This window comes from Nomascus leucogenys, chromosome 5 (genome assembly GCF_006542625.1).
Source record: "Nomascus leucogenys isolate Asia chromosome 5, Asia_NLE_v1, whole genome shotgun sequence".
Lineage (NCBI taxonomy): Eukaryota > Metazoa > Chordata > Mammalia > Primates > Hylobatidae > Nomascus > Nomascus leucogenys.
In genome coordinates this window covers 69,171,973-69,184,019 of record NC_044385.1, presented here as the reverse complement: position 1 = coordinate 69,184,019, position 12,047 = coordinate 69,171,973, and the positions used below count along the sequence as shown (strand labels likewise).

General features: G+C 39.9%; 1 protein-coding gene across 5 annotated transcripts in view; it reads left to right on the top strand.

Moving 5' to 3' along the window:
* Positions 1 to 12,047, top strand: part of EPSTI1 (epithelial stromal interaction 1) — a 114,666-nt gene that overhangs the window by 34,837 nt on the left and 67,782 nt on the right. For all 5 annotated transcript variants that reach the window (XM_030813338.1, XM_003270031.4, XM_030813337.1 and 2 more), the window contains one exon: positions 7,420 to 7,493. In XM_030813338.1, the coding sequence (XP_030669198.1) occupies positions 7,420 to 7,493 (74 nt within the window). The remainder of the gene's footprint in view (positions 1 to 7,419; positions 7,494 to 12,047) is intronic.

The following is a 12,047-nucleotide window of genomic DNA, read 5'->3' as shown; positions in this document are numbered from 1 at the left end:
TGTAACTTGCATTCCCTGACTAGAGTCTGTCACAATATATATACTTCTAGTGATGTTCTGTAGCTTCCTTGTACTGGCTTGTACTGTGAGAATTGTCACATTTTCAGGATTTTTTTGAGCTACTTGGCTTCATCATTGTCAGCTTGAAACCGACTGGGGTGGAACATATTTATGATGCGGAAATCAGTAAATGCTGCAGATTAATTTCCCCTCCTCCTCCTACCTGCTAGACCTGATTAAATGATGACCAGCACACCACTGCTTAGCACTAAATGAAAAAGGTATTTTCTTACCCTCCCCTACCACCCACATTCTAAAGCCAAACTTAGAGGGCTAGGGAGAGCAAAGATTTGGGGAAATAGCTGGCCTATTGTGTGTTTGATATTTATTGATTTAAAAATAGATTATAATTCATGTAGTGGGCAGAATAATGCTCCACCCCCAGATGTCCACGTTTTATCCCTGGAACCTAGGAACATGTTTCCTTACATGGGTAAGGGGATTAAGGTCACAGGTGGAATTAGGGTTGCTAATCAACTGACCTTAAAATAGCATATCCTGCAATATCCAGGTGCCCAATATAATCACAGCGGTCCTTAAAATTGGAAGAGGGAGATAGAGAATGAAGAGATGATACTAGGAGAAAGATTCAGCCCACCACTGCTGGCTTTGAAGATGCAGGAAGGGGCTATTAGCCCAGGAATGTGGGTAGCCTCTAGAAGCTGAAAAAGACCAGGAAACTGATTATTTTCCTTTGAGCCTCCAGAAGCAACACAGCCTTTCTGGCACCTTGATTTTAGCCCATTGAGACCCATTTTGTACTTCTGACCTCCAGAGCTGTTAAGAGAATAAATTTGTATTGTTTTAAGCTGTTAACTTTGTGATAATTTATTATAGCAGCAGTAGGAAACTAATACTACTCATGTGGTTTTATAATGATGCATTAATTTCTTTTCCAAGAAATCTATAAAGCAGAGACAACGTCTCTAAGACATTAGAGCATTAGAGTAAAAAAGCAGTCTACCAGATGCAAGTGTTTTGCCACTGGTTCTTTCAGCATAAATAGACAGGTTTTCCTAACTCCCCACAGCAAGCATTTCACCCAAATTTAGTGCTATGGGAGTAAATCACATTTCCCCCCCATAATCACATGATAAATAATAATTTTATTTTCCCATACTTTCATAATACCCACAAACCTAAAATATGAAAATCTTCTAACTCAATTTTAAAGACTCTCTCAATTTCCTGGGTTCATCTTATTCTGCCTTCGATCTACATATGTTTGAGATAATATACAGTATTATATATTTTCCAGATACAGCCATCTTTTAGATATGGGAGATTGGTTGCTGCCTCTGCCTCCCCCCCCAACACAATGGATACCAAAATCTTATATAAAATGGAGTAGTATTTGCAATAGCATATGTACATCCTTCTGTATACTTTAAGTCATCTCTAGATTATTTATAATACCTAATATGATGTAAATGCTGTGTAAATAGTTGTTATACTGTATTGTTTAGGGAATAATGACAAGAAAATAGTCTTACATATTCAGTACAGATGCAACCACCTATTCCTCATTCCCTGAATATTTTCCATCGGAAGTTGGTTGAGTCAGCAGATATGGAACTCACAGATAGGGAGGACCAACTATACTTCATTTGATTCCCCAACCTCTTGGTATCATAACCTCAGAGAATTCAGGAAACCAGCTAAACATCTGAGTGGCTTCCAACACCTTTCCTTGCTCTTTCCAGTAGCTATGGCTGTCAAAGTCATTTGAAGCACTGGAAGTCACAGTGTTTTATGCAGACACTGAGAAGCACAGTTAGTTTTAATGCTATACGGTGAAGTAGGAACTAACTGGCAGAAAATAAGTTATGCATATTAGATGCAGAGCTGCATACAGGTACTTGTTAAGGAATCACACTTGTTGCTTTCTTATTTCTAGGAAGCAAGTAGTAGCAAGGGCTAATAGTTTAAGAGCAATTTTAGGGGTAAACTCAACATTGAGGAAATTATTTCAATGTTGTTTATATAAATTGGGAAACATTTCCATTTCTGAAAACTTTCAGGGAACATCAGTGTTTCCAAGAAATGTGGTTCCTACATCATGCATTTCTTTGTAGATGACTTGGTGGAAGCATTAAGCCGTTGGTTATTGAAATGTAATAGGATCTCACTAATTAACCCCATAATGTTGCAATGTTAATATCTCTGAAATAAACATGTGGTACTAAGAGTGTAGCTGATAGCTTTTCTGTGCTTCACTTACCTTATTTGTAAAATGGGTATAATAATGTAATAGTGAGACTGGTAGGACTAGAGGATGCAACATATGCGAAGCCCTCAGTTCAATACCTAACACTTGGTAAGCACTCAGCAAAGTACCCTAACCTAATTATAAATGTGAAGAAGTGCTTTAACACTATCTCATTGGAATCTATTATATCAACCTCTTGGAAGGGGGACATAGAGAGTTTTATTATTTTTATGCATGAATTGGATGGGTTCAATTATTTCATTTCTACTAAACCCACATGAATGAGGTTGCTGGAGAGAAAAACTTATGTGACTTTTGTTTTTTCTTTTGCCACACTGCATTTCTGAGATTTCATCTCAGCTGGGTCTTTCACAATGCCCAATGCCCAGCATTTTTTTTTCTTTGCATTGTAACTGGGAACCAACCCCAATTACCAAAATCCTTGCTGGCTTTATATTCTTATACTCTCCTTTCGTTTGCAGCACGTGACCTTGTCTCTCACTTCATAGGAAATAAAGGTCGCCGGCCTTAAGTATCTTTATTTTTCTCTTTTCTTACTCTCCCTTTGCTGCACCTACTGCCATCCTATCTCAGGAGGAATCAGAAGGTCCATTTCCTCATTGGTACCATGGATTCTTCCACCTGTGTTCACCATTTCATCTTCCCTCCGGTCTCCCCAGGGACCTTGCTTCTCCATCAGTTAAGCTCCCTTTCTCCTCTTGCTTTCTTGTTTTGTTGTTTGTTTTGTTTTTGTTTTTCTTTCTCAGGATTTAATCGTACTCAAATCTCTCACCTTAAAAACAAATTTTCTGTATAGTGGTCTGCTTTCAACTCCTCTGTCTCAAGCATTATGGTTCGAACTTCTTGAAAGACTCCTCTACCATATTTGGTTCCCAAATGTCAGTCTGTGGACTGACTTTCTAACAATCACCTGAACCAAAGAATCTCTATTAAAAAAAAAATGTTCCCCAGGGGATGCATGGCTCAGCTAGCTTAAGAACTTACCTTCTCTGATTCCTCGTTTGTTGGTGGGCTGAGTTTGGCTTTTCTTTCTGATGCTTCTCTGGTTCTAATCTACCTAAGATCACCAATGGTGTTCTTAATTGAAAAATCCAGCTGGGTGGAGTGGTTCATGCCGGTAATCCCAGGACACTGGGAGGCCAAGAAGGAAGGATTGCTTGAGCCCAGGACTTTGAGACCAGTCTGGGCAACATGGTGAAAACCCAGCTCTTAAAAAGAAAGAAAGAAAAGATCCCAGTAAAGATTCTTAAATTCCTCACTTATTTTTGCTCTGTGTAAAATTAAATATTAAGGCTGAGTGCGGTGGCTCATGCCTGCAATCCCAGCACTTTGGGAGGCCAAGGCAGGTCAATTGCTTGGTCCCAGGAATTCAAGAGCAGCCTGGGAAACATGGTGAGACCCCATCTCTACAAAAACACATATATTAGCCAGGTGTGGTGGTACATACCTGTAATCCCAGTTACTCAGGAGGCTGAGGCATGAGAATCACTTGAACCTGGGAGGTGGAGGTTGCAGTGAGCCTAGATGGCACCACTGCACTGTAGCCTGGGTGACAGAGCAAGACCTTGTCTCAAATAAATACATAAATAAAATTAAAATTTAAAATTAACTATTAAGTACTCTGTCCTTCAAATTCCACCCTCCTGAATGTCCCTGGGATCCTTTCCTTGTACTTGTTTTTCCACTATTCATGCTTACCAGATCCCATCCCTTGGTCTCCTCTGATACTGCTGGGCCTAGGCCCCCTCTCCTTAGATGAAAAATTCCACATTGAAGGATCTAGTTATTGTTTGTGCTAATTTCTGCAGTCCATATCTTCAGGCCAGACCATATTTCTAAATTCCAGAACCATATATTTTACCGCATGCTTGATATTTCTCCCTAAATGTTCCACAAGTATACCTCAAATCCAATAAATTCAAAATTCAACTCATATGTTCATTCTGATGCTCTCAAATGATAGTAATCTTAGACTCTTCCTCCGTTTCTTACTCATCCCATATCCATATCGTCATACTTCCTATTATTTCTGTCCCTAAAATTTTTCTCAAGACTGTCCTTTCTTTTCTCTTCCCTGTACCTGCTGACTTAACTTGGGGCTCATCATTTATGGCCTAGATTACTGTGAGAATCACCCCAGGGGTTCTCGTGTATTTGTGGCCCTTGCTGCAGTTTAACCTCCATGTTGCTATAAGAGTGAGCCACTTCCTTTCCTGCTTAATATAATGGTTTACTGTTGGGTTTCATAAAGTCCAAACTCCTTTACTTGGCACATACATTCCTATATAATTATTCCTTCTTACTTTCTCAACCTTATCTTCTACTCCTCTCTCTATAAACATTGTTCAATTTATCCATGAGCTTCTTGGGTTTCCTTGAGCTAACATATTCTCTGTACCTTTGTATATTAAAAATGTAAGTTCTGGGAAGTCCCCTTTCCTGTCCAGGTTTACTACCAGCCCATGGTTGCCTTTGTGCAAATTAGAGACCAATTCTCCATCCAGGCTGTCAATTCTGTGGGTGCTCAGACTGGTGATAGATAGTGCCTTTGTGAGACACAGAAAAAGACACCTCCTCTGCGCCAAAGCAGCCACATGCTGCAGTACAAATCTTGGTGAGCTGAACACTGGCTTTATTTTTCCTTTCCTACCCGCCTCCTGCCTGCTGGGACCCCCTGGGCTGCACAACCCATATAATGGAGTGTAGTAACCCTGTTCCTACCTTCTCCTCCTCCTGGAACACTCCTGCTTAAGATTGGTTTGGATATAGAATTTCTATCTCTCATTAGAGCCATGGTCTTTTATTTGGTCATCAGCTCTTTGGGGATTATGAAGAAAGCTGTGAGTCCACTCTCCATAGAAAGACGCACCCTCATAACATGCAGCTTATCCAGAGTTAGAAACCACATTCCCAGGGTTATTCAACTTCTTGGCTCTCGTGCTCTGGATGGAGTCTAACACTAAGTAGGCATCGAGTGACTGTGGAACTTTTGAGAGCATTTCCTGACAATCCATATAAGTGCTTTTTCTGCATTCTTACTGTGTTATTTGCAAACTGCTCTCCCCTAATGTGTTTAGCATACTGCCATCATTGCTTTCTTGTCTGTGTCCCTAATGAGGCTGTAACAGTTTCCAGAATGGGCACTGCTCTGTTGGTAGCTGTATTCCCAGCATCTAACATGGTACCAAGCATATAACAGGCATTTGATATGAATAGGGATTGAATACAATTTTTCAACTATTCCAGAAATGCTACTACTACTACTTTTTTCACCCCCAAAATAATTCTCCATCAACTATCAACTTCTGCTGAGGCATAAACAGACCCCCCCTTTTTTTTTTGAGATGGAGTTTTGCTCTTGTCGCCCAGGCTGGAGTGCAATGGCGTGATCTTGGCTCACTGCAACCTCTGCCTCATGGGTTCAAGCAATTCTCCTACCTCAGCCTCCCAAGTAGCTTGGATTACAGGTGCCTGCCACCACAACTGGCTAATTTTTATATTTTTAGTAGAGATGAGGTTTCACCATGTTGGCCAGACTGGTCTCGAACTCCTGACCTCAGGTGATCTGCCCGCCTCGGCCTCTCAAAGAGCTGGGATTACAGGCATGCGTCACCACACCCTGCCATAAACAGACTTTTGTTGGATAAAATTTAGCTACTGTGTGACTGTTTGTGAGTTGGAATCTATTAGTGAAAAGGTTAAAACTAGTGGTCTAAATTCCTGACCTCGCTAAAGGAATCCAGCCTTTTGTCTCTAGCTGTTTTTGTGGCTTTCTCACTGTTCTCTGAGTAGCATTCTGAATACTGGTTTAATCAACACTTACTGCTTGCTTGCTGTCTTTCACCCTTTTAGATCCACCACAACCCCCCAATCCCCACCCTGGAAGGCAGGGCACTCATCACAATTGAACACTTTTGTGCTCATGAGTCAGGATTTTTTCCTAAAGCAGAAGCAAGTTTATTTGGTTTTACAATTTTCTATTAGTTTGCCTCCTAGAATTCTGTGTTTCATTAATAATCCAGTTGCTTGCCTTATAATTGATTCTCTTTGACTGTAGTAAATTTCCTTTAGTTTTTTTTCTGAAACTGCAATCATCATCCATTTTGCCTTTCAAAATGGGACTAGTAATTAGTTTTGAGTGAATGAAGACTTTCATGGAAATGAACAATACAAGCAGTTTTTTCCTTTCTTTGAAAGATGGAACCAGACTTATGTTTGGGCTTGAAAATGATGATTTCCATTATTCTCCTTTCACAGTTCCTCTTCTGGGAAAATCCAATATTTTATTAAAGCAAATCCAGCTGCTTACTGTCTCTCTTGGATTCATTTAAAACTTCATGATCCTCCTGGATAACAGAATGTGTTTCAACTCTCCATTAAATTTGTTGTCTGGGAATTTTACTTGTTTTTCATAGGTCATAGCAAGTTAAAAAATGACAGTGTGTCATGGTGAGCAAAAAGCAAACGTTCCTGGGTTATTTAAATTGGATTAAAATATGCCACAGCCATGGTGACAGTAATATCAAATATGAAGCCCTTTATCTCCAGGCTCTCCAAACAGCTAATTATAAAAAAAGAACTATTTTCTATTCAAGTGGATGGCTTTTTTAATGACATGTGCTGTTCAGTCCCTCAACAGCTTTAAGTATCTGATACTAAGTCAGAAGGGAGTTGGGTTGTCTTGTTGAAAATCTCTTCTCGTATACTTTAGTAGAATTTGGGTGTATATATAAATTTTGTATGAGCTATTTAACCATTTATTATAATTTTAATTTAACATACTTGGTATGGAAATTTCATGTTTTCATTAAAACATTTTGAAAGCATTGCTTAAAAAATAAATGTTGCTATCATTTGAACTAAAGAATAAAAATGCAAAATATTGGTTTTCTGTGATTATACCAATCAAGTTGGGAGAGGGGAGCTGTGGAAAGAACTTGGAGCTCCTGGCTTTCAGTGCAGTGCCCATGGGTCTGACAGGGAATGCCATCTTGGAGCCTCTAGCAGGATGCTGTATTAGACTCTCAAGGCCAGTTGAACCTTAGGATTTTGGACCTTGGGTAACTTTAGCATCATGACTCTGCTTAAAGCATCTTTAATAAGTTATGTTTTGATATTTGCAATTTCAGAGCAATAAACTGGAGGAGAAAAAAAGACTTCAAGAAAACCTTAGAAGAGAAGCATTTAGAGAGCATCAGCAATAGTAAGTTAATGTTTTCAGAACTTTGTGCCTTTATAGGCAGATTGTTCATACAGGTTTTAAATTCAGGTGATGGTAACTTGCCAAAACACCTGGTATTGGATTATTGGCTGTTATATTAATTATGTAATTGAACTCTGTCACCATGTAAGTAAGGTGGGAGACACGTCTACTCACCAAAGTATCCTTTAGTAGTCAATAACACTAATTTTGAGAAATTCCCCATTATAAATAACTTGGAAGACTTGATCCTTTGGTGATCCAAGGTACTTCTGCTTATGTTGACGTCCAGGATACCAATATAAGGAATAGGATGTTTGCACTGAAGTGCCTAAGCAGCGTCTAAACTGACCAGGGATTTATCTAATGGTTTTATAGCAGTCCTCATACTATACACTTGTATTTTTTTCTAGACAAGAATTGAGAAATCATTTAGTAGTTATCGGCAAATCTCTCAACTGGTGGCCATACACCAAGGTAATTTGCAGTATGATTTTGTGAACAACAGCAGCTAATAGATATAGGGCAACTACTATGTGCTTTATAACGTAATCTACTTTGTTTTGTAGGCTTTAAGGATAAGCTCATGTCCTAACTCTTGGTAGCCAGGTTACCTGCACATTGATTAAAAGACAAAACCAAAGAATCCTATTTCTGGCCCTACATTAATTCTAAATGTGGTAGAAATAGAACCAAGCAGATCTGGGTTCAAAGTCCTAGCTCCCGCTAAAACTCTTTGAATGTCAGTATTTCTTTTTTTTTTTCTTAAATAGAGATGATATCTATCTCATAGGCCATTTGCAAGAATTAAATAAAATATGTAAATGACATAGAAGTGCCTGACTATTACAGGCACTTGAAACGATCCTTCTTACAGACGTCCTTGTTGAATAGGATCATATAACTTTTATTTTATGGAGGCTGTACACAAATTTCTGGTCCCACCAGAACCAGTAATGGGCCCTCCATTTTCACATGAAATATTCACTGCCTGCCTCCTGTTCTCTCGCTCCGTTGTTGTTCCTTGTTTACAGAATTTAAGATCACTCAGATGTTGGGGTGAGCATATTTGTGACACCCTCCAACATATTCCCCCTCTAAGCACAGTATCTTCTGATTTCTCATGCCACTAAAATTATCCTGCCTCTATCATAAGCAGCTCCTTCTTGCTTTAAGATTCAGAGGCAGGAATGGAAGAGACGTTTCTCAACCCTCTGCTTTGCTCCTTAGCAAGTTAGGTACTGTGTTTCTGCTACCCAGGCCAGAAAATAGATGGGAGATGGGATGGGGTAGGATGAAAGTGTTGATAAGTGATGTCATCTTCCTTAGCTAAAAGGAGCATCACTCTCATTTTCGTCACAGAATCCTTAGCCTGTCTCTCCCCACTCTTCTTCTAAAGAAGGCATTTGAGTGAGGAGCTGGTGGGAGGCTAAGGAGCTAAGTACCAGGAGAAACTGTCTGTCTTGCAGAGAGATATGGTGGGAGGGAGGCACTAGATGAAGGCTGTGAATGTATCATTGCCTCTCCTTTCATGGGTAGAGAATGAATGAGAATTTATTTCAAGGCTCAGCCTGAAGAGTTGAGAGAGATTAGGGGCTGGGCTGGTGGCTTTGTGTCCAGAATTGATTCCTTCTGGTGGGTTCTTGGACTCGCTAACTTCAAGAATGAAGCCGCGGACCTTTGTGGTGAGTGTTACAGCTCTTAAAGGTGGCACAGACCCAAAGAGCATGCAGCAGCAAGATTTATTGTGGAGAGCGAAAGAACAAAGCTTTCATAGCATGGAAGGGGACCCAACCAGGTTGCCCCTGCTGGCTGGGGTGGCCAGCTTTTATTCCCTTATTTGTCTCCACCCACATCCCATTGATTGGTCCATTTTACAGAGTGCTGATTGGTCCATTTTTCAAACCTCTAGCTAGCCACAGAGCACTGATTGGTGCATTTTTACAGAGCACTGATTGGTGCATTTTACAAACCTCTAGCTAGCCACAGAGTGCTGATTGGTGTGTTTTACAATCCCAGCTACAGAGTGCTGATTGGTGCATTTTACAATCCTCTTGTAAGACAGAAAAGTTCCCCAAGTCCCCATCTGACCAAGAAGTCCAGCTGGCTCCACCTCTCAACTTCAGTAGCCTAGAGTCACAAATGAGAACAAATGTCATTGTCCTGTGGCATACTAGTTTTACATTGGAAGAGGGAAGACCTACTTAGCAGTGAGGGGCCTTGGGCACAGGACTGGATAGTTGAATGGGTTCATTCTCTGGAGAGTTCTATGGCAAAGTAAAGGATAAGAGATTCTTGAAGTGTTAAAAGACATTAGAAGTTGTGCATCCAACCTCCTTTCTTTTATAGTTCCAGTTTCTTGAGTTTGTGTTTTACTAAATACAGAAGATCAATCACCCCTTTGTAAAGAAAAAAAAAGTTTGCCCTCAGCCACCCGGCCTAGTATCAGTGGAGCTGAATTCAATTACACGCACATTTCACTCTTGCTCTTTCTTCGGCTTATTGTAAAAGTCCCAGTTAACCAGGAAAAAGAGAGTTTGGCTAAAATTGAGAAGTATCTCAAATTGATTATTAAAGCCCATTGAGAAACACAAGAAGAGGTATATATGTGAGGTTCTTCTTTGTAAGAGTATTGTGTTTTGAATTACTTTTGAAATTAAAAGACCAATAACTCATGAAATAAGCAGCAATTATGTAGTTAGAAATATAAAAGAGATTTAGAAAAGATGGATCCTCTATATGACAAGTCTTTGTCTTACCTTCTTGGAATCAGTTTGTGGTGGAAAAAAATGTCTAGGAAAGCTCTTTGGATTTTTTTTTTTTGAGACGGAGTCTTGCTCTGTTGCTCAGGATGGAGTGTAATGGCTCGATCTCCACTCACTGCAACCTTCGCCTCCTGGGTTGAAGTGATTTTCCTGCCTCAGCCTCCCAAGTAGCTGGGATTACAGGCGCACGCCACCACACCCAGTGAATTTTTATATTTTTAGTAGAGATAGGGTTTCACCACGTTGGCCAGGGTAGTCTCAAACTCCTGACCTTCAGTGATCCATCCGCCTCGGCCTCCCAAAGCGCTGGGATTACAAGTGTCAGCCACCGCACCCAGCTACCTCTTTGGATTTTTAACAGCACAAAGGTTTTGCCAGACCAACCAGACTGCCTACCCCCACCTCTCAAATTAGATTCTCCTGAAACTATCAAACGAAGGAACACAAAATAGAAACATACATAAGAAATTCTTTCAAACCAGTCAATACTTTGCTAGTTTCACCATGCTGCAATGTGTGATTCACACAGCAGACCAGGAATGGTATTTTTTTTTCTGTAGAGAGGGCAACCATGGACTTGAGCGGACTATAAATCCAAGTTGCTGGAGAAAAAGCTCATGATAGCAACCTGGGGCACCACCATGAGAATCTTAATGTGCTCTTTCTTAACACCTTGTTCTTGACTTCGTTCATTTGCTTCTGATTATTTTTAGTGTTGTCAATTATTTAGCTAACAGGCAGAAAACTAGGCTTTTATTGACATCCAAAGGGACTCTCCTGAGTGTAATAATGAAGGCAGTTTATCGAATGCCTGTGAGGTTGCTTTCTAATTGTACGCATTAATCTGCCCATGCAAGCTGGCTGAAAATACACAAGCAGATTGCACATGCAGATGGAGCACACAGGATGGTTTTTATGAAAAGACCTCTGGAATGTACTTTTGCAGTACTGTCTTTTCCCTAAAAATCAAATGACTGTGACTGTTTCAACGAGCGGCTGAGAGCAGAACAGATTAATGGTGCATTAAGTCTGCTACTCTGGCTGGGGACAGACTCCAATTTCACAATTTACAATTAGTTTTAGGATTCTTGAGCCTGAAAACAGAGGGTAGAAATCGGCAGTTAGCCTTGGTCTAAGTTTCAAGGTTATTGTTAGTCTCTGTAATTATTTACTACTTATAAAAATTCATGTGTGATACCTTTGGGTGGACTTTTCTATTAGATAGAAGATGTGAAGTAACAGTTGATAAGCCATTTTTAAAAAACAATCATAGGATTTTATGATTTAGATTCTTTAAAACATTGGGTAAAATAAATCTCCGCATTTTAAATTTTAATTGGTAATTTGTTGTTGGTGGGGGGTGTAGTCATCTTTCCAATTGCGTTTTTGTGGAAGAGTGTTAAGACAGGTTTGAATTTTGAGCCTATTTAACCAGCTAGGGTAAGAATGTGAGTGAAGCAGGACAGATGCATTTTGTGTGTGGGTATTAGGAAAAAGTGTTCTTTTAAGAATTTTCTAGAGATATAAGAATTGGCTACATTTTAGACATTAACAATTTAAAATTCATGTCTAATAACCACTTGATGACCAATAAAGGAAAGTCTCTCTCTTCTTCTTTTTTTTTTTTTTTTTTTTGATACGGAATCTCATTCTGTTGCCCAGGCTGGAGAGCAGTGGCTTAGTCTCAGCTCACTACAACTTCTGCCTCCTGGGTTCAGGCGATTTCTCCCGCCTCAGCCTCCCCAGTAGCTGGGGCTATAGGCATGTACCACCATGCCCAGCTAATGTTTTG